At 35.7% G+C, this 27,708-nt stretch overlaps 2 protein-coding genes across 2 annotated transcripts; both read right to left on the reverse strand.

Moving 5' to 3' along the window:
• Positions 1-3,994: 3,994 nt before the first annotated feature.
• LOC131613750 (uncharacterized) lies at positions 3,995-5,799 on the reverse strand. The gene is made up of 8 exons (XM_058885394.1): positions 5,662-5,799; positions 5,435-5,578; positions 5,141-5,259; positions 4,935-5,062; positions 4,750-4,840; positions 4,521-4,677; positions 4,276-4,433; positions 3,995-4,175 (listed from the first exon to the last, which is right to left on the reverse strand). Exons 1-8 carry the CDS (start codon positions 5,797-5,799, stop codon positions 3,995-3,997), a joined length of 1,116 nt encoding a protein of 371 aa, XP_058741377.1.
• A 5,549-nt stretch (positions 5,800-11,348) lies between these two features.
• On the reverse strand, positions 11,349-13,616 carry LOC131611575 (pectinesterase-like). Its single transcript, XM_058883533.1, has 2 exons — positions 12,550-13,616; positions 11,349-12,263 (listed from the first exon to the last, which is right to left on the reverse strand). The coding sequence occupies exons 1-2, from the start codon at positions 13,514-13,516 to the stop codon at positions 11,566-11,568; spliced, it is 1,665 nt and encodes a 554-aa protein (XP_058739516.1). The 5' UTR covers positions 13,517-13,616; the 3' UTR covers positions 11,349-11,565.
• Positions 13,617-27,708: the final 14,092 nt, after the last annotated feature.

Genomic DNA, 27,708 nt, shown 5'->3' on the forward strand with positions numbered 1-27,708 from the left:
GTGAATGAGAACATTGCGTTGTATGTTCGTATGTTAGCCTGGTAGTTTTTACTATCCGAATATGTTTTATTAAATAGAAGATCTTGCAACACCTGTGGGGGTTGCTCAAGGAACGGGAGAACAATTTTTCCTCCACAGCAGCAACGATGAAACCAAGGAGTTACTGTAATTTTGTGTCTATTCACTTTTTCTTGGTACCACATACATGCTTGGCAGTGTCGCATTCATAATTTTGGTCTCCAATATCGTAATATTCTGAAAGAAGAAAGCACAATATTGAATATGTCTATTAATAGAGGAAGTGTACATCATTTGGTTATCAGTGTATGATATGGGATATACCTTGAAGACGGGCCTCCTGTAATTGTGCCGGCACTGAATCCTCCTCAGAGTCGGAACTATTAGAAGAATTTAAATTATTGTCAGAGTTGGAGTCATCATTGTCCTGATAATGAGACCCAACTGACATATTATGATTTGAGGTAGATGCATGATCCATGTTCTGACTTTGACTAACAATGTTGTTTGTAATTTGAACCCCACTAACTTCAGTAATGAAGAAATTTCTCAATCTTTTTCTGTTATCCAAGATTATCTTCCTTCTCTTTCTAGCCATATCCGTTTCAACAGTGGTTTCATATGTTGCAGAGGATGTAAAATTAAGATTTAAATGGGAAGTGAGGTTGTTTGATTTGACACCGTTTCGATAATCCCTCTTCGCTTTGAGAATAAGTTTTCTCCTATTTCTTGCAATTGATGTTTGAGGACCAGTGTTTTTAACAACATCTGTTACCATCACAAACACAAAAATATGATGAATAATACAAAGAAGATTGATTTGTATAGGTTTATGCACACTATATGAGATGTATAGCATGCTACCTCATGGCTTTGAATACTAAAAGTTTACAGTTTCTAATTGAAGGGGCATTGGTGGGTTAAAATGTCATGAATGCAGTGTTGATTTTAATTTTTCTTTTCATAGTTGAATATATATGAAGTTGGAACTGAATATGAATAGAATGATAGTTATAGATTTAAATTACCAATTATCCCTCCCTTATAACTGTTGTGTGTGTTAAATGTATATAATTTAATTTAGATAGGTTAATTATAATATTTTATTTGATGCATGTGTTACTATTTTAAAAACACTTTAAGTAAAAACTAATATTATAAGTAAATAGAAACTGAACAGTTAACCCACTCTCTGCATGTACCAATTACTTGTTTTCTCTTGCACTTAATAGAAGTTTAGCACTGTAACTGGTTGTCGGTTAGGGTTTTCTACAATGGCATCTTCACACGGAGGTTCTTCTGTGCGGATTCCTTCTAATGATGATAATGATTTCAGGTATGAGCAGTTAGTTTTATTTCACTTTTGTATTGGTGTACAAATAGGGTATATTGTTATACAAAATATGGTAGTGTGGTAATAACAGTTATAAGCATTTAGCGATGGGTGAAGTATCAATATAGTTTAATGTTGTATTATGTGTGATATTTGTCAAGAAATCAAATGCCAGTGAATGGCTATTGGGGTTTTTTTATTGTGGGATTATATAGTTAGTTTTGTTTTATCCAGTCAGTGTGGATCCCGTGCTTGCTCGGTATACAACTATTGCTTAGTAAAGAATGCTTCATATGTGGTTCGTTTTTAATCCATATTTGATGTTGGAACAGCAATGATCATGCAATGGAAATCATAGGAGAATTGGTAAAGGAAACAGGGTATGATCCTAAGGTGGAAAGAAAACGCAGGAACAAACAGCGCGATGTAACCCCTGGTCGTGTTGTGTCGAATATTGATGTTGGCACACAAAATAGCGCAGGTGTTAAAAGCAATCACAGTGCAGGACCTACAAAGGTAAAAGAGGAAACAACAGACATTGACACAAATGAAATCAAAGTTTCAGAAGTTGGTGAAGCAAGTGGATCAAAAGAGGGTAAGAAAGGAAGGCGTAAAGTGGTGAAAAAAAGCAAAGGTCGGAACAGACATTATTGTAGACCGTTCTACAGGTGCTCAAATTTTTTTCTGGAACACTCATGTTACAAATGCTAAATCTACACAGCAGAATGTAATGGTAAGGAGACATTTGAATATGATCATCATGTTATTGAAAATGTAAATAGTGTATAATGTTAATAGTTTCTTTATTTCCTGTATGCAGTATTTCCCTAAGGAAATCGCAAAAAAATGCCTCCATCGCTTTCAAGATGAAATTAACCTGCTGGATGTGAGGACGAAGAACATTGTTACCTGTCAGGTCCACAAAGCTAATAGAAAGGGAATACCCCAGCCATATGAAAAGTACATGGCCCTAGGATGGTACGAATTTGCCAAATCTCTTAACCTGCGTAATGGGGATACAATAGTGTGGAGTATGCCGCGATTCTCTCTGTATTTCTACGTGAAGGTTGAAAGACAATGAATTAACTGCTGTTATCAGCTAACCTTGTACTATAGCTGAATTTTAATGGTTATATTATATGTTGGGAATGTTTTTTTGGTACAGTGTGTTTTATATATTCTACTGCATGTTATTTTGTAAGCCCCTTATCCAAAATGGGAACATACTAATATTTTGTCTATTTGAAGATCTAATGTATAATCGTTTTCGTGACAAACTTTTGAAGTTCTCCTATTATATTCTATTAATCCCCTCTGAGATGCTGTTAGTTAAAATGTAATCTGTCACATAATATTGCATCAGCATTATACTAAGATCAGTCATAAAATTATTTATTGATAGTTAACATAGTCAAATGTTTAAAGTTTTGGTGTTTCTTTGTGAGGCACAATCAATGTTTCATCATACAATGTAATGAAAGAATGCTTAGGTTCTGTAAATCCAAACAAACCGTTCTTCGCGACATCATTATATTAACTACATGCAGTAAAATATTCATTAGTATATCACGGTCAACATCGGATCATTATGTAAAGTTTATATTGTTGAAATAATAAAAAAGAAAGGCCCCGTTATAAGAAGTACAATTAAAATGGAATGAACGATATATGTTCAAAAGTAATCAAAATAATTGATAATAGTATATATATAATATGTAGTAGAATTTGAATCATTTGAATATAATATGACACACAAACCATAACAGAAGCACATAACAAAATGAACATAACATAAGCACATAGCCAGTATTCATGCACTAATTATTACAGAAAACCAAATCACACACATGTTTAAAAGCAAAGGAAACTAACATCCAGTTTTTATAACAAAGACATAAGCAAAACACACACTAAATAACAATAGATCTAATCAATCTTCTCCATTTTAATTATCTTCTTCAGCTTGTTTGATGACAGTTCTCCATCATGTAATCCATCCAAATTAGTGGATTCACTTGATGCACCAGGAAAATGCCTCTTACCAGCAGGTGTGACAGCATCAGGCTTGTGCTCAGATGTAATTTCCAGGTCCTGCAAGATAATGATGAAGAATATTAGTCAGGAATATTGATATAAATGTAAGGAGGTAAGTGTGTTGCATTGAAACTCACCGTAACCAATTCACAGTCTTCATTGGCATCTGTTTTAGCCTCATCAACACTCTCTTTAATCTATATATAGTTTAACACAGTTTTCAATATAATATAATCACAGGAAAAGTAAAAAAAGGCATACACAGTTTAAAATTTCTACCTCCAGAGTCTCAGGTATTACAGTTTGGATTGGAATAGGTTCCTTGAGAGTTTATAAAACAAAATCAAAATCAGTCGAAAGATTGTTATAATAGCAAGTCCTCTTTTATAAAACGAATGACAGTTTATAAGAGCTGACCTCATCTGTTCCCCACTTTTCCTTAAGTTGCTGGATAATAGGATCATTTTTTATAATCATAATGACGGAACAGTTCTTCCAGCGTGGATGCCACTTAACCTTTATAGCCATTTCCAACTTCAACAACTGATCAAGTGCTAACGGGAAGTCCAATGGATCAGTAAATCCAGCCTATTTAAAGAACCGACTGTATTAGTGTACGCAGAGTATCGGAAAGTACATTCTAATTTGTCTGCAGAATATAAATATAACCTGAATCATAGTGTTACGAAGTTGGGATGCAGATAAACCCAAGAGCATTTCACATTCTCTGTTCCAGAACACAAAATTGCAGCTTTTGCCCCCATGAGTAACCTCAATCTCAATCTTATACCTGAAACATCATAAGAAGTCGTTCCGTTAAAAAAGCAGACAACATAGAAACCACACAAACATGACAGAAACAATATAGATTAGGTGAGAACAACTAAAACCTAAGGACTTCGGCCATGGTTTCATGACCAGCTTCACACTCAAATGGGGGGCTGTCCCCACGTGCTATAGATTGACACATATGACAGGCACGATAGTACCATCCAAATGGAGACGCGACTAATAATTTTGTTGTAGCGACAGTAGCATAAAATGTAATCTGGACAAAGAGTAGTCAATATCAGAAATTTGGTTCACAATAAATGATGAGGTTATAATTATTATATGGAAAAATAGTAAGACATACATCCGTAAGTTGAATAATCTCAGCAATAGGTAAAACAACAGCCTTTGAGAACAATTTTTCCACAGGAGTCAGCTGTTGATTTTCAGAACTCTGGGAGGATAATTGGGAATTCCCTCCGAGTTGATCAGACAGGGTTACCCTGCTCTCCTCAGGCATTCTGCAGATCATGGATCATTATCAAAGTCATGAATAAAATAATTGCACATAATGGATGATACTAACAACATACCTATCAATAAAGTCTTTCATGATAGGAAAATCAGCATCAACACATAAAAGGGTCACATTGTAGGTGTTTGTCACAGACAGAGGATACTTTCCTGCAAATTCAAATTATACCTTGTCAATGGTTTTATCACAGATTTTGTAGTTTTAGTATTAATTTAAAATGATTTAAATAAGTCATGGAATAACCTTCTTCTTTCACTTTGGCATACTGAAGCAACACAACTGTAGGGAGTGATGCAACAACCCTAACTTTGTTAAACCTGACGAACTGATCCGCGTATGATTCCCACAGAGTACAGTTCAACATGTTGTTGCTAAACCATGATCACAACACATTAGGGTATATCACATGATTCTACTATCAGGGAGTCTTAGGTATAACAAAAACAAACCTGTGGTCACGCAACATCATGCTATTTTGCTGCTTCTTTGCGCTCGACTCAGTCTGTGCATAACCAATACTATCCACCATTCCAACGACATCTGAAATAAATATATTAATTTCACACGGCTAAAAGGCATCAAAACATGAGATAATAAAACATCAAAAAACTATACTCACGAATCAAGACATGTTTGTCAAACTTCCCTGTTATGATGTCCGAAAAACTTGTAAAATAAATCGATTTTGGGGGTATCTCATGTTTGTCTTCATCAAGAACAGACGTTCTAGAAGTAAACTTTACCATATATTTGTGTCTTGATGCCTTGAACACCAGAACATAAGGCACCACCTTAAAATTAGATACAGTATAAGTATGCCCTAATAGGCATTTTTTGGTGAACACCGACACATGTGGGGCTAGAACAACAACATGAATATCATCTCCCTACGCCATAAACCAAAAAATGTTCCAAATTATATAAACATACGTAAATGATAAACATGCCGAAACATAAACAGGGTAATCACCAATTTGTCAACAAAGATCATTTCAAAATGTTCCTTGTTGTTAGACACAACATTCCATCTGTGGTGAATCCTAACAACAATCTTCCAAAGCTCTTTTCCATCGTTGATCTCTGCTATTCTCTCAACAGTCCTAGACATGATCATGCAAATTCACACTGCACTGAATTATAAGCGCAGAAGTTAGAAAGCATGGAAAGAGATGAATGAAAGTGTCTGATAAATAGGCAAGCCATTTAAACAGGTCATTATTGCGCATTGTGCAGTTTGGAACATGGATAGGCACAGAATGATGAACAATGCGTAACTGCAACATCATGAGAAGCTGGGAGGGTGAAACTTCCACAGTAATAACTGCCGCAGCCCACCATGCAGAGTGAATGATGAGAGAATGATGTTTAACTGCCGATGCTGATGTGGAATTATGAGGGAACAGATGCTGATGTGGAAGGCCTAAGAATTGAGCAAATGGTAGACTCTTCTTATATGATAGATTCTCATTATAATTACTTAACTTTTTATTTTAATGTCATACAACATTGCAGGTGAAATGTGTGTGGGATCCGTTAAATGAAAAAATGGTTCAAAATTTTTTCAATACCATATGCTCTAAAAGAATGTCTGATATGCTGCGGAGAGTAATGAAGAATTATGAGCGTCACGACATCCGTCCTAGCTGGATAGGCGAGGAGGTTTTTCAGGAGCTTGTTACATATTGAAGAACTCCAAAATTCCTGGCTAAAGTAAAAACTTTTAAGAAGATGAGGGCATCTGAAAAGGGGGGTTGTGTCAATACTGCTGGAAGTATTAGTACCGCGGAGCATGCCCGACGATTGGTAAAAATTTTAAAATTTTTAAGTTACAACTTTATTCATAATATATTTTACTAATTATTTTTAATTTTATTATTTAGGCTAAGGAGTTTGGGAGAAAACCATTGGTGCCTGAGTTGCTTTCGAGGACCCAGACAAGGAGATCAGGAGGTATTGTCGACGAGCGCATGAGATTGTATCTTGTAAGTAATGAAATTTATGCTGTTTATTTTTTTTAATTTAATAAAAAATTTGTGACGTTATTTTCACGTGGCAACCTATAAATTGTGGCGTGAATTTCATGTGGAAATTGATACTTTGCCACGTGAAAAGCACGTGGCAAATCATAAGTTGTGGCGTGAAAATCACGTGGCAACATTTTACTATATTTTAATTTAGTATATAGTATGTACATATTTATTTAGTATAACTAAATATGCATGTAAATATTTAACTTAAATTTTTTTATGGAATATGTGTGCAGGAAGATTATGATAGATTGCTTTCCAATACATGCCAGCAGAGGGGGAGCCGCTTAATGCTGATGTTGATCACCATATTTGGAGTGAGGTTATTAAAGAAAAAGGGCCTAATGGTTGCTTTTTTTTGGGCTGGAAATTTGGCGTCCAGCTATAGAGCTGGTGATCGCAATTTGTTTCAAAGAGTTATGGATGGAGAGGGTGGATCGCGTCAACCAAATCTGACACGGGAACAACTGAAATAGTAAGGCAATTGGCGAGACGCGAAAATGAGGCTCTGAGGCAGCAACAAGAGCAGCAGATGGAGATGATTCGGAAGACGCAATCTGATATGGAGCAACAACATGCAGGTCAGATAAAGGGCATTCTGAAGAAGCAATCTGAGATGGAGGAGCAAATGAGACGATTTATGCAAGGTGGTGGAAATTACCGTAATGTTCCTGATCCAGAGCCGAAGGATGACGGAGTGGATGATGATCTTAATCCTGATAATTATTTTCCGAATGATGATGGTGCCTCATAAAAAAAATTTGTATTTCATTTGTTTTAAATTTATATTTATACAACATTTTAATTGATTAAAATAATAGTTTTAAATTTTTAGTTTTATTTAATTGAATTTATTTATGCCTTATACGAATTTATTTTATAAAATTTTATTATATGAATTTTATTATATAAATTTTATTATATGAATTTTATTATATGAATTTTATTATATAAATTTTATATATATAAATTTTATTATATAAATTTTATTATATATAAATTCTATTATATAAAATAATTAATTTATTATAAAAAATATAATTATTGGACCTTCCACACCTGCGTTATTTAATTTTATTTTTTTTTTAAAATTCAAAGTAGCGACGTGGGACTAACGTCGCTAATAAAGTCAATGTCACAGTCCCCCACACCTGCCACACCTGCTCTGCGTGTAGGAAGATGTTCCCCAGACAAATATATTGCGACGTGGGTATCACGTCGCTACCTTCTGACGTGTTCTCCACGTCGCTACTACTTTGCCACAAGTGCTCCTGCGACGTAGCACCCCACGTCGCTAGTGTTTGATTGTGACGTGATTTTTTACATTGCAGCGTGCCTACCACGTCGCTGTAGAGCGTTTTTTTTTGTAGTGTACAAGCTACATCTCTTAGCCATATGACTTAGTTTTCTACAGTTGAAACAAAAGGAAAACAACGTCATTTCTTTGAAGTGGTGGTTGTTGTCTAGTTGGAGCAATTGGGGCCATAGAAGGGTTCTCATTCTTAATTCGGTTCACAATATTGTTGTTCTAATTCTTTAATGATTTGCCATATAGCTTCAGAACCACACCGAATTTCTTTTTGTTGTTTAAAATAACCAAGACTTTTCTATTTAATCATGTCTCTAATATTCTTCTTTAATGAGAATAATTAGTCTCTCAATTAAAAATTATTTTATTTTGTAACAAAGCATAATTCTTAAAAAACTTTCAAACTAGGGGCAGTTTGTCAATAATAAAAGAAATTTGAATTGTTCATATAAATACATACCTTTAGTGATGGTCTCATGAGCAATCTTTAGAAGTACGTGACTCTGGATTTCCATGGACCTTTCATCTACCATCGGATACTTTACATAGCTGCTAAAATCATTCTTCTGTTCTTCAGCTTCTTCAATGTCATGCTTGTTTCTCAGAGTCTCTTAAACATATTTTGAAGTATCGCAATTACTATAATAGTCATACAGATCATTTGCGATTTCATACAGAATGTTATAATCATTCTTTCTATAAGGTGATTTCTTTTCTAAGCTGTAAGTTGTTCTCTTTAATCTATGCAACAGATTTAACTTCATCACTATTACGTGTTCCTTTTGAATCCTCAGATGTCTTATCGTTGGTTTGTTCAGTTGATCCAAAAGGAGCAACAAAATGTCCTCGGTCAAAATGTTATCTAACTTTTTAAACATTAAGAAGAAAATCATCATTTATTGCCAACATTTGAAGTGACATCTCTCAAACATGAACAGTTTGTCAAAGAAAGTATCCGCAGAAGTACCAATAATTTCTTTAGTAGCCATGGCATTCGAAACGTCTTAAAATTGTTAGATCACGATTTTAACAATTTTGCCACCAAAGAAATTACCATGTCGAGTCGCGGATCGGTATGCTTTCTTTAAGACGTTTCACGGTACTGCCAAAATTATGCAAAACAGCTCTTAATAACCACGACGCCTCCAGGATAAAACAACACAGTTCTATACTATACGATTACTACTTGCACGATAGATAATCGTTCTAGAAATACACCTTCAGATGGTACTAGGACCATTCAAATATGGTATTAATACCATCTCAGTATCTGGTATAACGATCAGTCGTAGTAATTTTTCAAACCAAGAGAAATTTCAATAATTCTCTAAAGAGAATCCAATAAAAATTATACTTGATCATTTCTCAACTCAAACAAGGAGAAATTAACATTATTCTCTAAGGAGACTTCAAGAAAGTACTCGGAAAATTCATCGAGTAGAAAGAAAGGAGGAGAAGTTGGCGCTTCGATAATTTGAAAGACACGGAGTTATGAGAGTGAGGAAGGAAAAACTCAAAATAAGTTTTTGGTGTGTTTTGGAAGGAAACAAATGACTTTCTTATATAATGAAGTAAACTAGCCAAGATTTCTAATCTAAGCAATGTGGGACTAAGGAATTTTTCCAACTAACATACAATGTGGGACTTGACTTAATGAACTTTTTCAATTCATCTCCCTATATTGGAAGACATGCATAATGTTTCAACAGAAGTTGGAGATTAGAGATTTTGTACCTGAAAACCCTTTGTGAAGGTATTTACACCTTAGGCTCAATGGAGTGGGTTGGATAAGTGGGTTTCATGGTATTGGGCCTTAGGCCGACACAAAACAGTTGCCCCTAAGTCTCGTGCGGGTATTCTGGATGTCGGAAGAGTCTTTTAGCATTCGTGGCCAGCCTTTAGGAATGGCTGACCAAGCGTCGACTGGCATGTGCTGCTTTGGTTTTGCCAAAGTGTAAAGGAGAATGTGAGCATTAAATGCAGTTCTATCATTGAAACGTTTCGCCGTTTTTTTTTGAAGTGTGACCTGAAAAGGTTGAGAGTGGCGTGACACAACTTATGGTGCACTTGAGTGTACTTGAGTTTGGTTGTGTTCTTAAAAAAAAATCTAACCTTTGACCCAAACTCGCTTCTTACTTTCAATCTGATTTGCTCGATTGTCTTTGCCTATATAAAGATAGAGGGATTATGGAGAAACATTTTGGAAGTCTTGTTGACTGAGTTTCCCTTGTTTCCTTTAGTTTGTGGACCTGCATGGTTAGCATTACAACACCCAAGTCATTTTAAGATTCAAGATTAGTATAGTAAAAAATGGAGATAAGAGAGTTCACCTTACTCTTAGTCTATGAACCGATTTATAACTTGGGTCAAGTGGAGAGGATTTGTGATGGATTGGACCTTGGTCATTTGGCCTTTGGCCGGTCCAGAATACATTCCATATATTTCTTGCATTAATTCATAGATACCCACTAAATCACCTTGGGAGAAGCATTCATTGAGGCCGTCCAAACATCAACTTCATTTTTTTATAACACAATAGATTGATCAATTGATTCGAATATAGAATTGAGAATCCAAAAATGCACAAGTATGTTGCATCAGTTCCATGCATTGAATTCAAGCTTCAATTTTCCTCTAAGTGTACAATGCATTGAAAGATTCCAAGAATGATAATTTGAATCGTTGAGTTTAAGAAAAACAATAACTGATGAAGGTTCATCGCGAGGAAGAACAAAAAACTAACTTGATTGATCAAGTTGAGAATCTGTAAAATTAGAAGTTCCTGCAATGGTGGAAAGCTCATGGAGCCCTAAATACGGAAACAAAGCACTTTTAGATCAAGAGACTCATGATACAATATTGAGAAAGTAAAGGAATAGAGAAATTAATCTAGTATATGAGAAGCTTATTATTGCTGAATCTTAGAATTACAATAAGAGATTGAGCCTTTATACTAGCATCAATCTAGTATACAATAACAAAGATATGCCTATATCTACGTGATCATAACTTACTATCTCAACAGAATTCAAAAAATTATAATAGAATTTTGACTTAAGTATTGATAGCTTGTGTTGCAAGTAATTGATGATCACTATGTTTTTTTTTTACCATATGCTATTAGCTCAACTTTTATGTTTTGATCCTCGTTCTCTTTGTCATTCTACAAAAATCTAATTATATGGATCTCAATCTTACTAGATAATTTACTGTTTAATAGTAAATTAGCAGAAGGTTGAATGTATGTGTTGTCAGAAAAATTTGAGATCACTTACTCTTATCCAGTATTCTTTTGCCTATATCATTCTAAAAAGACTTGTTTAAAATATTAAAAAGCTTAGAGCATAAAAAATGGGAGTAGCTTCACTGTTTTCAATGGATATGTCTCAATGGATACAGGTAATTCAGTATAGTTTTGTTTACAACATGAGACCTTCATTACAACACCAATACAAGACTATTGTAACATGCTTCATAAAGCATAATTTTACAATTTTATTTCCTCGAAAATGTCTTAGACGCTTGCCGGAGTCAATTTCTACAGGCCTTCAATGAAGGCCACCCCCGTGTCCTTCAACCAAACATTACCCTGAATGAGCTGTGCAACTGTAAACTTCGTCGCCTCAACTGTATCGTTGATGACATGATAGCCAGTCCAGTTCACTCTGTTGCTGGTACCAGCACCGGGTCCACTGTTCATGTACTCTCCATAATACAATGTTTCCAGAAAGCTCTTACTCGCGTCATTCCATTCCGCCCATCCTGTTGGGACAATATGGTTGCCGATCAAGGACTGCATCACAGCCGTCCTCGAGTAGTTTTTCCACGGGCGGCCTAAGTAAGTCTTAATGGAGTCTAGGACAGGTATGAGGTCCGTGCTTGGTATTATGTCACACTGCTGAATTGAAGTTGCAGTGTTCTGGTTTGGGTCTAGTCGACCTTGGGCTGTCACCATGTTTGCTTGGTTGCTCAGGGGCTTTCGGGCCACGATTTTGCTCTTCTGGATCACAACAGCTGCATTTCCGAAGATGAAATCAATGGTCCCAGTAATGAAGCATTCACTGTAAAACTGTCGGTTGGAGTGTGCGTAGAGAGTGTCTTGAAATGCGTCAATGTGACAGCGGTTGATAACGGATTGATCAGAGCCAACGCGGAGAGCAACTGCCTGGTGCTTCTCTGGGCCTGCCGTGTTAAAGAATCCAATGTCCTGAGCTATAAATCCATCCCCAACAGCAGCTACAAAAACCAAATTATACATGAATAAAAATCCATGTCACATATCCAGAGTCGTCTTAATTTTTTAAAGACCCTGTATAAGTTAGTCAAGGTTCATCTTTACAAAAACAATGAGGAATCCTATTTAAACATGGTTCAGCCGTGACATATCTATTATAAAGTTCTATTTAACCGCAGTGAAAATTTTGATGCTATATGCTATAGTCCATGTTGCAAACCCTTAAAGGCATCCCTGCAGACAAATGGAAAGGGTAAATACAGACAATCTGAAAATGGAAATCCATACCAACAGTTGCAGATTGGAAAGTGCCTGTTCCATCAACTACATTCAAGCTGCCTGTGATTATTGTTGCATTCATACCATCACCCACAAGCATCACATTCGTCTTCTGACTACTGATATCAACATGTTCTTCGTAGGTTCCATTTTTCACATAGATAATATACCTTGTTTTACCTTTTTTAGGTGCAGATGCCACAGCCTCAGCCACAGTCTTGAAGTCACCGCTCCCGTCTTCAGCCACAACAACATTGGCCTTTATGTCCTTAACTGACAACTCTAAAAGCCTTCTATCTTTCCTTGTTAACCAAGAGGGAAATTCACCGTTCAGTGATTCATCAATGAATCCGTCATTACCCTTTGAAGGTAAAACGGAAACGAGCACAGCGAGAGAAGATCTAGCTCTTGATATTAAGTCCTGAAGGTCGTTTTCCATAATGACCCGAGATGCACCTTCTAAACCATCCAAACAAGTTACATGATTAGTGAGCACACTACTCAGCCATGTGTGTGCATTTTGCTGTGTGTCCATATTATCTTTTGTTAGAGTCAACACTGAATCCCAAACTCTTTCCATGGACAAGTTCATTAGTTGCTCACAGTCATTCAAAGCAATTTCCTCTCTGCGGCTGTTGACTCGGCTTTTTATAACATTGGCTGTTTTCATGGATTTTTGAATGTGTGTGGTAGACTTAGTTAATAAGGACAAGAGTGTACTCAATTTGTGGTCTTTTGTGTTAGCCAAGGTTGGGCCATGAACTACTTCTGATACATGAGTTAAGCATGATTTTGTATCTAGAGCATGCTCACACAGATTGGGAGCTGATGAGAGGTGAAAGAAGGTGGTTGGTTTTTTGAAATGAGTAGCAATAAGGGTTGATGAGCTTATGATAGCAGCTAAAGAGAGGATTAACCAGAAAGTTTTGGGAAGTGATTTTCTAGGCTTGTCTAGCAAGGTTTCTTGGGTAGCCATACTGATAAACTAGCTAGTATTGGTTGCTCACTATGATCTTTGTTTACTTCCTCAAACTAATTTATAGACAAAATAATATTAGATTTTTAAGATAAGGATTACAAATTACAAATCCAACTGTGCTTGTGTGTTACATATATTTTTAATTTTTAAACAACTGTTTTATAAAGAGACGTTGCAACAGGTTACCCGGCCTTAAACAACGGATCTGTTAAGATTTTATTATAATATAAATTCAAAATATATTATCTCTGTCCGGCTCTAAACATGTGCTAGTTTCCTAACTTTAAACAAATTTTTTATTATAACAAATAAAATAAGAAATCCAATAATATTTTTTGAATAATGTGTATTACTTTAAATATAATATACTAATTAATATATTTTTAAGTTCAATACTAATTTAAAATTGTTTAATATAATACACAAAATTTGAGTACTAATTTTATAGCTCAAGCACTATATTTTATCGGTTTTTTGAATTAACCTATATGAGTTAATTAGTCCCTTTTGACGACTTCAGATATATCGATTTTGTGTAATTAAATAATATCTTTTTTTGAATCAATAGAATTTGATTAATTCAAAAAACACTCTATACACGGCGATCGCTCACGATCCAGCCAAAGCACAAAACCAGAAAACAAAACAAACTATGTGCCTACACCTATAGCATAAGCATTGCTAACTGTTTCCTATATTTCTTAGCATTCCAAAGTCTATATACAAGAGTATCTATAATCTCTTTATCAATGTCACCTATGTGATTTCTCAGTCCAAACACAATCTCATTCCTCACTTTCCACACAGCATAGACAGTTTCGGTAATAGCACTCTTCAAAAGTGTCGCTCTCCAACTTCTGCCCCTTGCAATTTCTAGTAGCCCAAGCAAGTTCTCTATCCCAATCCATAGGAGAGTGAGTAATATTGGTCCATTGTAGAACTTTTTCCCAAATAATTCTAAGACGATTGCAGCAGAAGAAGAGGTGATTAATAGTTTCCTGTTGCGAACAGAACACACATTTATCATCTTGGAGCAAACCAAACCTCTTCATCCTCTCTTTCGTTGCCAATCTCCCATTACAGGCTAACCATAATATGAACACAGATCGAGGACGAGCAAAATTACCAAACATCAAATGTTTCCACACAGGTTTCACATCCGTGGCTAGCAGTTTTAAGTAGAGGCTCTTCAATTGAATCTTATTACCTCTACCAGCATGGGAAACATCCAGCTCTTGGTATAACTGTCTAGCATGGAGCAGTTCCTTAAATATCCAAGAGTAACTCTCTTTGATGGGAACCTGCATAAGATTAACATTCTTCAAATAGTATTCATGAGTCCACTTGATCCAGAGAGAGTTTGCCTTCCTGTGCAAATTCCAAAGGAGCTTGATCATACAAAGCTTATTCCATGAATCCAGGTCAATAATACTCATGCCTCCATAAGCTTTAGGCTTGCACACCTTCTTCCAGGCCAAGGGAGCTTTTCTAGACACAATCTTATCACCTGTCCATAAAAAACTACGACAAATAGCATCAATTCGGTGAAGGACTACCTTGGGAATAGGCAGAACTTGCATCCAGAAATTAACCACAGCAAAAAGAACACTCTTAATCAGCAGCACTCTACCCGCGTATGTAAGGAGTTTAGAACTCCAATGTGTGACCTTCTGAACAATTTTTTCAATCAGCACAAGGTAATGCTTTGCAGCCAGCTTTCTACTAGTTAAAGGGAGACCTAAATACCTAAAAGGCAACACACCTTCCCTAAAACCAGAGTGTTCTCTAATAGCATCCCTAATGGTATTCTCCACTCCACCAAAATATATGAAACATTTATTAGGATTCAAGTGCAGACCTGTGGACTTATAGAATACTCCAACCTTAGCCAAAATCAGATCCACAGAGTTCATATCTCCTCTTGCAAAGAGCAGCAAGTCATCAGCAAAGGTCAGGCTAGTGATCTTCAATCTCTCACACTTTGAATGATATTTGAAGCTGGGCACATTGTCAAGTTGAAGGAGCAGTCTTGTGAGGTACTCCATCATAATCACAAATAGGAGGGGTGACAAAGGGTCACCTTGTCTGATCCCCCTCTTAGCAGACATACTTTGGGAGTATTCACCATTTATATGAAACCTGTAGGACACAGTAGACACAGTCAGCATGATCCATTTAGTAAATCTAGTAGGGACCCCTAACTCCAACAAGATGCTTTCCAGGGCTTTCCAGTCAACCATATCGTATGCCTTTTGTAAGTCAATTTGCATCATACATTTTGGGGTGGAATGTTTCCTCTCATACCCTCTGATTAGCTCATAAGCCAGTAGAACATGATCTTGCAAGTGTTGACCCTTAACAAAGGCATCCTGATTCTTAGAGATAATGGTTGGCAAGACAGATCCTAATCTCCTAGTTAAAACTTTAAAAATGATTTTGTAGATGGTGGTACAACAAGATATTGGCCTATAGTCCTTAGCAGCCTTAGCCAAACTGTGTTTAGGGATGAGAGCTATGACTGCAGTGTTGAAACCATGATGCAATCTTCCATGAGCAAAGAAATCCAGCACAGCCCTACACACATCATCACCCACAATGTTCCATGTCTTCTTAAAGAACCTAGCTCCAAATCCATCAATGCCAGGGGTTTTATTATCCCCAATACCATTAAGAGCCTCATAAATTTCCTCCTTAGTGATAGGTTTTATAAGGAACTCCCTCTGGTCACAAGACAGTTGTGCTCCCTGTCTAAGGGCAGGAATATTCACTCCCTCAAGAGTCAACTCTGCAGTACTCATAATTTCAGTATAGTATCTCAACACCTCTGCCTCAATATCTTGTTGTTCATGAACCACAGTCCCATCATCCTTGCTCAAACATCTAATGCAATGCTGCTTTTGCCTTTGTGTGATAGAGGCATAGAAGTATTTGTTATTGCCATCCCCTGCCCTAATCCAGTCAATTTTAGCCCTTTGACTAATATCCAGATGCTCCAATTCTGCTAAGTTAAGAACCTGATCCGTATGCTTCTTCACTAAACTAATGAGATCAGGGTTATGTCTATCAGCTAGAAGGGACTACTGGGCCTCCAGGAGAACTTTCCTAGCACCTTCCAGCTGCCTCTTGAGCCCAACCAAAGGTCTACCAAACCTCTTAAGAATAGGAATTAGTCTCTTCAACTTGTGCCATACAACATACATGGGAGAGCCCCTAATAGGAATCTGCCAATTCAGAAGAACTGTTTGGTGGAAACCTTCCAGCTCAGTGATGTTGTTCCTGAACTTGAAATGCCTAGTCTTCATAATTCCAGTATCCTCTTTCCTAAGGCAAAGGAGGGCATGGTCAGACACATGGGGTTCCATTACAAAGAGGCTGGAATCCATATTACTAGTAAGCCATTCCAAATTCCCCAAGACATGATCAATTCTGGAATAGATGATACCATCCACTTGCTTGTTAGACCATGTGTAGTAATCTCCACTACTATCCATCTCAGCCAAACCAACCGTGTCCATCATCTCAGTTAGGTCCTGAAATTCAGAGTCAGTAACACTTCTACCACCAATTCTGTCTTGAGCTTTAATCGCATTATTGAAGTCACCTATCAAGCACCATGGTCCCTGCAGATTTTGACTAATCCCCTCTATATCTTTCCATAGGATTTTCCTCCTCTCAAGCTGATTCTGGGCATATATAGCAGTAATCCAGTGTAAAAACTCACCTCCATTATTGTAAACCCCACAGTGAACCAATTGATCAATAGTTTTGAACAATCTGATATCATACTTCCTCTCATTCCAGCTAAGCCAAATTCGCCCATTGTAGTGATTGCCATAATTATCTAAATAAGAATCATGTAGTTTCAATCTTTTCCTCACAGAGTCAGCCTTATTCATCTTTACTCTAGTTTCCAAAAGAACTAAAATATCTGGGTTAAGATTAATGAGACGGGAGCTAATCTCTAAAATCTTACCAACTTTATTCAACCCCCTAACATTCCACGAAACTAGCATAACCCTTCTTGATGCACCACACCCTCATTCACAAGGTTAGTGGATCAAAAGAGTTCCCCTGGGTGATCAAGGAAGCCTCTCCCTCCTGCATCACAGCTTTCCCCTTTCTTTGTCTTTCTATGGTAGTCCAGGCCTCCTCAGTATTAGTCACAGTGGTGGGGGAAGACACCTTAGGATTGGGTTGAGCTTCTTATATAGGGACTTGTGTAGTCTTGGGCATCCATTGTTTCAAAGTTTTCTTCTGAGTGGTAACAAGGCAGTTGTGTCCAATGCGTTGACATCTTTCACAGAATTTGGGCATCCATTCGTACTCCACAACTTGTTTCCGTTTAATCCCATCAGCATCCTTAATGGTTATTTCCGTAACTGGGTTCTTCGTGACATCCATCTCTACTAAAATCCTTGCATAAGAGACCCGCAGTTTATTCGCCGTGCATTCATCGGTCACGACTGGAGTCCCCAAAGCACTCCCAATCTTACTGAGGCTTTTCTGTCCCCATAGGTAGAGGGGCAACTGAGGGAGCTTGACCCAGATTGGAATCGTGCGCAGCATATCCTTCTTCAAATCAAAATTGGGTTTCCAGTCAGTCAATAACATTGGCATATTATGAATCGTATACGGACCTTTCATCAGCACCAAATCCTTGTCATCCATTGAATGAAACCTCAGAATGAAGTAACCCTCATCGTTGAAGAACATATCCGGCATCTTGATAAAGTTCCAATTCCTGATCATAAATTGCTTAACCGTGTTCATACTCAGATCTCCACCATTAAGTAATAAATATTTATTTAATTATTTTTTTAAAATTTAGTTTTTATAAATTAAAAAAAATTCTATATTTTTTTTTTGTTGAAAACTCAAAATATATTTTATAAATTGAAAAAATTATCTAATTTTTGTTTGAAAAATCAAAATCTATATTATAAAAGAAAAAAAAATGCAAAAGTGTAAAAGAAAAAAATAAAGAAAAATAAAAGTCAATAAATTTAATAAGTAATCTACCATATGAGCAAATTTTATTTAATTAAAATTTCTTTTACAAGTTTTTCTTATTTTTTTCTTTAGAGATTATGTTTATTATAAAATGCCTCATCTAATCTCATGTAATTAAAAAGAGTATGAAAAATAAAAAATAAAAAATAATATAAGATATTAAAAAATATTGTATTAACGTTGCATTAGAATTATAAAGTCAAATTTTGTCTTCAAAGTTTTTTATAATTTGGGAGGAGTATTATACAAATATTTTTTTGCTGTAACATTTTTTTCTTCATCAACATTGGGATGCGTTTTACCTATAACTATAATTTCTTTTTGATATTTTATTTTTCTCTCTACTATTCTTCTCCTCTTAAAATTCTCACTTATTATTTTCTCCAAAAACTCTGAAACAAAGCATTAAAAGATGCTTTTGGATGGATTTTACAGTTCTACGCATGTTTGATTACTTATATTATATCAAGTCGGCAGAGGATCATATTCATCATACCTTCAGTTTTTTCTTGTAGGATTATTAATCATGACACAGACAATATTAAAGTCTCTTGATTAGCCATATTGATGATTAAGTTAGCAAGTAGTACTTATGGCTCACTATTATCCTTGTTAATTTCATGAAACTAATATATAAACAAAATATTCAATTTTACTAATAGTTAGTTGGTTTAGTGGTGCTGAATTTAGTAGCGAGGATTACAGTTCAATCCTCCTAAGTGGTAATTAATAAAAAAAATTAATAATAATATTCAATTTTGAAGATAATGATTATAGTTTTGATCTGGTAATTAATAAAAAAAAATTAATAATAATATTCAATTTTGAAGATAATGATTATAGTTTTGATCTTGTTTGGAGTAAACCGTCGGTTGATCGTCTCAAATGCAATATTGATGCTTCTTTTTCAAATAACAAAGGGGGCATAGGTGCTTGCATCAGGGACGATAAAGGTATCTTTATTGCAGCCAGGACAGAATGATTCTCCCCTATCACTGAAGTTGCTGTTGGAGAAGCTATGGGGCTTCTATCAACTATCAAATGGGTGCTTACACTTGGTTATGATAATATGGATTTTGAGTTGGATGCAAAAAGCGTTGTGGATAATGTGAATAGATCCTAACAATACGGATTTTGGTGCTATTACTCTCGAATGTAAATGGCTACTGGCATCTTTTTTTAGGAACTCTCATGTTAAGTTCATTAGAAGACAAGCTAATGAAGTTGCTCATGTCTTGGCTCGGGCGCTACATCCTTCGCTAGTTTTCAGGTTTTCACTGATGTACCAACATGTATACATTCTCCTATTGATAATGAAATGAAGTAATTGTTTTTCCCTCTTAAAAAAAAGATTATAGTTTTGCAAGTGTTTTTCAATTTTATTTAAACAATTGTTTATACATTAAAAGAAGAATAACTATGATTTGGTGTGACTTAAATGGTTCTTCAATATCGACTATTGGACGTTAGTCATTGCTATGACACAAGTGATTCACATTACATCTCAAGAGACAGAAAAACCCAATGAAGATAGTGAAACTAACATGAAAGAGCCAGATAACTTTTTCCATACCCCATCAATTATCTCTCTACCCTTACAAATTATGAGATTTGATCAAAATATTTTTGTTTAAATATTTAGACTATATTTTTCACTTTTTCCATTTCATTTTCCTGCACTGTGAGAGCAAAAAATCAGAGAATAGAATAGCTATTTTTCCGAATCATCCAAATCTCAAACCGAATAATAAGGAGAAAAGATTTTCGGTTCATAATTCACACTCAGCGAATAACTTACAAGTAAGTTATCCGGTTTTAATTCAATCAATTTTACCAACCAAATAATTTAGCGAAAGGTTTTCTGGTTTACAAACACTCAAACTCGATAACTTATGTCAGTGTTCTCTGGTTCTATTTTTTTGAATAACTGAGGAGCCTTATGCTCCAATGACTAATACAAGCCACATGTTTTTCAGCAAGAATCATACAATGAGCCACATATAGTTTTTTACTAGTAAGTGGTATAACTAAATACTTGAAGGGGAGGGCTCCTCCTAGAATGATGTGATTCTGGAAATGTTGTCCTTGTCTTGGCTTGCCACATCGCCATAGTAAATTTTACATTTCCTTGGATTTGCAGTCAATCTTGTGGATGCAGTAAAGTTTTCAAATGCTTGCAGAAGAAGGTTGATAGAAGTAGGGTTACCTCTAGAAAAAAGCAACAAGTCATCTGCAAAACTTAAATTGATGATGCCCAACGTTTCACATTTGGAATCGAAGTTGAAATTGAGATTCTTTTGCAGCTTTTGGAGCACTCTGTAGAGGTTATCCATAACTAGAACAAATACCATGGGGGAGAGGGGTTTTCTTTGTCCGAGACCTCTTTTAGATACCAACAACTTAGTATACTCTCCATTCAACAGAATTATAAGCTTTTTGCAAGTCTATTTGGATCATATATCTTGGGGACCCATTTTTCCCGCTATAGCCGTTGATCAATTATTATGCACGTAAAATATGATCTTGCATACGGTTTCCTGGGATGAAAGCAGCTTGACTGTTATGTACCACTTTGACAATGATTTTGCCAAGTCTATTTGCCATGATTTTCGAGGTGATCTTGTAGATAATAATCCAACATTAGATTTGTCTGTAATCCTCCGCCATTTTAGCATTGGACCCTTTGGGAATGAGGGTGACAATGGAATTATTGACAACCTTGTATACTCTCTCCTTATAAAAAAAATTCTTTAATAGCTTTTATCAAATCATGTTTAATAACCTCCCATGTGAACTTCTAAAATTTGGCACTATAGCCATCTCTGCCAGGGGCAGTAGAATCCTTGATCCTTGATACTTTTGTAGATTTTTTGTAGATGATGTGCATAATGATGTTATGAATGCAATATCACGGGATCAACGGTCCACATAATCTAAGTAACCATTGTGCACTCTTTTGAATAATTAGTGTAACACCTCTGTATAGGTCAAACGTCACAAGATCAAAGGTTCGACGCCTTTTTTGGAGAACCAGAATATCAAGCACCATGAGAACAGACCAGATAAAGGCTCGACCTCAAATATGAAGAACCAGTGGTATGTAGGATCCAAGGTTTCCTGTCTCATCCCAATCTCACAGGTATGTAGTCTAGACACGGAAGGATGGTCCCTATTGGTCACCACGGTTTACAGTTCCTATGGGGTATGTCATACCCTAAAATTTTCCCATCATATTTTACTGTTAAGCTTATTCAAGTATCAAAGGCTCAAGGTTAGACTAAGTGCACACCCTCTTAATCAAAGGCCTTCACATTAGGGTTTTGAATTTCTTAAGGAAGAGGAGTGAATCAAGGTCTCAAGCACGATTCATATGACCTCTTATGATTCAAATTAATCCCATGACAAGTTTCAAGCCTTAGTTCCCATGATTGCTCAGTCAAAATCTCAGAAAGTCAATAGTCGACTAGTTTGACCTAAAAGTCAACCGTGGTCAAAATGCAGTTAAAATTCCTGATTTTTAATCAACATCCTTATTTTGAAGTAAAAATCATCATTTTATCAAGGTTTGATCATGATTCATCAAGGAAAGTTCAGAAATCAACAAAACTCAAAGTTTCTAAATTAGGGTTTTTGACCTAAAAGTCAACTAAACTTTGACCAGCCATAACTTCCACATGGAACATCAGAAATTTCCCAACCAAAGCCTATTTTGAAGTAAATTGAATTCTCTACAACTTTGTCTCTCTAAGGCCAAGGCCAAAATTGCTTCATTTAAGAGATATGATCCAATAGATTATAGGTCTTTTTTGAAAGTCAACCAAAAGCATTTTTTTGTCACGGCCTATATCATCAAGATAAAATATCCAAATTCAAAAAAGGTTCCAAATGGACTTGTAGAGGACATGTTGGGCTTTCCAAAAAGTCCTATAACACTTTCATATCTTAAAAGTTGAGGGAGATACGCCTTGTCAAAGTTGGTCGATTTTGGGTGAAATATGTGAAGCAAATAAAGGTCACGAATTATTGATGATCCAATATTTTATGATCCAATCTTGCTCCCCAAGTCATCAAATACATCCATATCCAAAGCCACGAATTATTGATTAATATTTGATTTTTTTATTGAATTTAATTCATTGAAAATACAATATAAATCAAATAATTGGGAAAATATTCAAAGATTTGATTTGAGAGAGAGTTTCAATCAGAATCAATAATCAAGATACACATTATTTGATACCAAATTTGTGCACAAGGAGATTGGTGGAAAAAGATTGAAAATTGGCCATAATTAGAAAGATTGAAAACCAATTTCCAATCAAATCCAAAATCCATGATTCAAAGAGATTCAACACAATTTTCTTAACCTAAATGGATCTCCTATATATGTACAAGCATTCCAGACCTAAAAGACACAGATTTCAGCCTCCAAGAACTCTGGTTTTGTTCTTAAAATTTCAAGAAAAAGTCAATTGCGATTTCGGTTCTAGGGGCCAATTCACAGGATTTAAAGGATTCAATCACTTTCCCAAGCACTCTTGGAAGCTACCTGGATCTTTACCAAAGATTAACACTCTCAGAATCATCCCTAATAAGCCACGGTTTGCACCCCTTCAAATTCTTTCGATTACTCATATTCCTGCATCATAAACAAAGTTTATTTGCATATTTGTGTTCTATATAATGTTATGAAGGATTCTGGATGTTTAATTGAGTTTCTGTGCCGGTATAAGCAAATCGCCATTGTAGGGTTTTGAAGCTCTTAATTAGGGTTTTTCGTTTAAGGAAAAATTAGTGCAAACCAATGGTACTAGTGTGTTCAGGGGCTTAAACCCAATCGAACCATGCCCCTGGAATATATTTTTTGTGCGTATTGCTTTGATTTTTGTTTGCAGAAGCAATAGCGACAAAAGCTTTGTCCGTAGGTATAAGGTGAGGTTAAGCCGACGGACAAGGGAAGAAGATGAAGACGTGTCTTCACGTCATTGGCCAATTCAAACGAGAAAAGGTGTGCGTGTATGGAAAAGGCTCTTGGATCTAGTGCGTTAAGACTCATGTGTATACTGTGGTCCTTCAGTGCTCAACCATCAGATCTTTCTTTCAGCTAATCCAACGCCCGCAAGGATGCAAGTCTACCATGGACCTTCAAAACCTTACCACACCTGATAACAGGCTAAGTTTTCTTTTAATTTTTTTTATTTATTTCATTATTTGCTTTAATTTGGTTTTATTTATTTTTTTATTTATATTCTTTTAATTAAAACAAAACCTCTTATCCCTTTTAATAATTACCTTTTTTACATAATCAAAATCAAATTTTTGTTTTTTTATCTTTAGATTAAATAAATTAATTTTAGGTTTTAAGTATAATAATTAGTTGTTAATTTAGTTCTTTTTTTATTTTTTTAATAATTTAATTTAAGTTTTAAAATTGATAATTTAACTTAAGTTTTTAGGTTAATCATTTAATTTAGGTTTTCAAATTCATCATTTAATTTAGGTTAAATAATTAGATAATTGATTTAATTTAGGTTAAAAATTAATTTAGGATTAATTAATTAATTAGGTTAATTAGGAATATTAAATAATTAGGGTTAACTTTTGATTTAACTAGGATTAGGGTTTCACTTAAGTTTTAACCGATAATTAAATTCTTTAGGTTTTTACTTGTTTGGTTTCCTAATCAACCTTTTTAAGGGTTTGCCCCTGATTTAAAAAAAAAACCATTTTTTATTTTGCCTTTTAATTTTCCATTGCAATCATTCGAGTTTATCCTGTCTTATTTTTGTGGTTTGCCCTTGTGGCTTGTAATAGTGAATTAGGCTTTATTTTCGCGCTCATTTCTTCACTATATTGTATCTGCCCCAAAGCCTTGTAATAGTTTAGGTTTATTTTGCTGCCTTTTAATTTATGCCATTTTATTTTCTGCGTTCACGGGTTTTTGGCTATGTAATCCCCCACCTGAAGCCTTGTAATAGCTTAGGATTTACTTTTCCGCATTTTAATTTCTGCACAATATAACTGCGTGGTTAGTAACCCTAGGGAGTGACAAGATTGTTAATTAATTTAGATCACTAACTTTATAAGATAAAATATCTAAACTGAATCACTTCACTGTGGCACACACACACACCTTTAATGGTAACCTTTCTTATGCTGTCTGTTGCCTGTGCCTTTTCGATTTTAAAAATAGGTGTCGCTAGCGCGAAAAATGGAATCAGAGTCGCCACTAATATATTTATCCCATCAAGGGAAAGGAATATCAGAAAACCTAACTCAGAATAAGAACAAGGTCTTTCGACCAGAGAATAGGGCACGGGAGTCGGTTACGCAAGGGGAAGGTGCTAGCACCCCTCACGCCCATCGTACTCGATGGTATCCACCTATGTTTGTTTCTATCTAAAGGGTGTCTAATATCTAAACCCAAATGCGAATGAATGCAAAAGAAATACGGGGAGAAGAAGGAATTATTTACAAGTGTGCTCGCTTAGGCCCCGCGACCCAATGCCTACGTATCCCTTACAAGGAATCAGAGCTACCGTAGTTCGGCTCAAGATTTTCTATGTTTTGGTGTTTTTTAGGTGAACAGAGGTTAAAGTCGCACTCCACGATGCTCGACCTTTGGAGACTTAAACGCCTAATTATGGAATGGATTCAACATGTTCTTAAGAATGCCACGAGGGCTAGAGACAGAAGAGTGTTTGAGCGTTTCGAGGGAATCCCTTAAGCAAGGGAAGCTCGAGTTACTCTTTGGTTTGTATTTTTTAGATATTGGGAACTTACGCTCGGATGGTTCCCTTAAGCAAGGGAGATCCAAGCACTCGAATGATTCCCTTAAGCAAGGGAGATTCAAGCTTCCATCCCCTATTTAATGATTTTCACTTTTTTATTAATGTTTTTTAAGTGTTTTCTTTGTATTTTTTAGAGGGATTTTATTTTGAGTATTTGTTAGGTGTTTTAGTGTTGAAAAAAAAAAGAAATGAGAAAGGGGGACTATCCTAAGAATCATTCTAATCTAATAGTTATTCTAATCTAACTCTAATATTAACATACTAATGGTATTAACAAGGTAGGCCAAAAATATGGCGAAAAACAAGTAACAAAATCACACAACAATTATACAAAAATAGTATGAAAATGATACAAGAGAAATGAGAAAACAATTCAAGCATTAGTACAAAATTAGACCTAAAAATACTATTATTATTATGGGTTTTTAATGAAGGAATTCAATGTCAAAATCAACCTAAACAAACTACTATTTTTATGAGTTTTTATTGTGTTAAGGAAATTCTAATTCAAGCCTAATTTGGACTAAAAATCTAAATCCTAAAACTAATATTTTTTATGAGTTTTTTATATCATTTTTATTACCTAAAAATCAAACAAAAATTATGATTCTAACAATTGTTATTATCTAAAAATCTAATGAGAAAATTATGAATTTTATATGCTTTTTATTATCTAAAAATCTAGTAAAAAAAACAAAGTAACAAGACCTAAAATCTATCAATTAAGGGTGAGTCAGGGGGTCTTAAACTGAAAATTGGTGGTGTAGCCCAAGTAGGGCGCAGGGCCCAGCCAGAACTATCCCAATGGTTATTTTTGTATAGATTTTTGGCAGGAAGAAAATGACAACATAGGCCAAAGGGGGTGTGATCCTGAAATTCGTATTAGGCCCAAGAGTTTGTGTCCAACAATCTCACCATTCGTTTACCAGATTTCTGTAAAAAAAAAGAATTAAAATAAATAACTAAGAAAAAGAAAATTAGGGTTTTTTATGTCTTGTGGCGAATCAACTCCCTTCGCTGAACTCTCAATTTCTCTCTTCCCTCAAAACGGCAAAAAATCGGCGGTGGAGGAGACTTCATCTTCTCCGACCAAATCGAATCCTCCGGCCACCGCAAACCATACGCCTTCGTCTCCTCCCTCTGAGTTACGCTCCAATCCCCATCTCTCATGATTCATTCCTAATCAACCTAAACCCAAACGAACCACTAAGAACCCTAACCTTCACCGTCACAAATTAAATGGCGATGTTAACGGATTGTAACTCAGAGCGATAGGGTTTCTATTCTACTCGAAGTCCTCTACATATCGGTATCAAGAACCAAGCAAATGATGCGCCGGAGCAGTCGATCAGAGAACTTACCGGTGACGACGATTCTGAGACGCTCAAATGGAGAAGAAAATACCAGAGGCTCTTCAGGTAATTCCTTGCTCCTTTAATGCTTCACGAATCTTCCTCTTCTACACTTCGATTTTCTTCTTCTTCTACTTCATTTTTTTTTTGAATTTCTGAATTTCTGAGTCGTGTGAGCGGAGAGATGAAGGTGAGAGGTTTAGCACACCTTCACTCAGAATTCAATGGAGGAACACTGAGGAAGGCTTGTGGTTGTGCTCTAGTAAGGGAGAGGTGAAGAAGGTTTGTGTTGTAGAGAGAATGGAAGGTGAATGGGAAGAAGATGAGGGTGATAGCGTGGAGAGTGAGGTGAAGATGATGATGAAGAATGAATGGTGAAATGCTGTGTGTGGAGCAGAGAGAAGAGATGAAGGTGGAGAGAGAATGGAGGAAATGGCGTAGAGAATCCAGAAAATGCTAAATGGAGAGGGAGCTCTGTTATATAGAGGTTGAAGGAGGTTTGAGGTTAGTGACCAATGATTTTCTTCTGATTCTGTTAGGATGCTGTTAGTTCTGTTAGAAGGTAGTTAGGGATGTTTAGTTGGTTAGGAGTTAGTTACATGGCGGTTAGATGTTAGGAATGAAACTGTTATAGGGTTAGTTGCTGACAGTTATGATGGTTGTTACGTTGGTTTTTTCTTGTTATAGGTAGTTGGAAGGTAGTTAGTTAACAGTGGCTCTGTTAGAAATTAGTAGGTTTAGTTACTAATTACAACTGAGTTTGAATATCCTGTTTTGGTTTGTAACTGAGCAGGGTTTCTACTAATTGGCAATTTTTTGGTTTAGGGACTGTGTTGACAATGAGTAGCGGCAGGTTGGTTGAATCATGAGTCAAATTACCTGTATGAATCTATTAATAGCAACCATTTTTTGTGTAGAGTCTTGTTCCATGAGCTTCCCCCTTTGTTAGTTTGTGACTGTTTTGTGAAGGGCTATTTTGATATGAACTGAATTGATTTAAATGGAAATAGGGCAGCAGGTTTTTTTTTTGTGAGAT

This window comes from Vicia villosa, linkage group LG6 (assembly GCF_029867415.1).
Source record: "Vicia villosa cultivar HV-30 ecotype Madison, WI linkage group LG6, Vvil1.0, whole genome shotgun sequence".
In the NCBI taxonomy this organism is placed as follows: domain Eukaryota; kingdom Viridiplantae; phylum Streptophyta; class Magnoliopsida; order Fabales; family Fabaceae; genus Vicia; species Vicia villosa.

What these genes read in the sequence shown, in the direction of transcription:
- LOC131613750 (XM_058885394.1), bottom strand. Translation starts at nt 5,799, where the DNA reads ATGTCTAGGACTGTTGAGAGAATAGCAGAGATCAACGATGGAAAAGAG. An exon ending in ATGATGTTGCGTGACCACAG is followed by an intron (nt 5,063 to 5,140) that starts GTTTGTTTTTGT and finishes ATCATGGTTTAG; the next exon opens with CAACAACATGTTGAACTGTA. An exon ending in TGCCAAAGTGAAAGAAGAAG is followed by an intron (nt 4,841 to 4,934) that starts GTTATTCCATGA and finishes TTGAATTTGCAG; the next exon opens with GAAAGTATCCTCTGTCTGTG.
- LOC131611575 (XM_058883533.1), bottom strand. Translation starts at nt 13,516, where the DNA reads ATGGCTACCCAAGAAACCTTGCTAGACAAGCCTAGAAAATCACTTCCC. An exon ending in TTTCCAATCTGCAACTGTTG is followed by an intron (nt 12,264 to 12,549) that starts GTATGGATTTCC and finishes TGGTTTTTGTAG; the next exon opens with CTGCTGTTGGGGATGGATTT.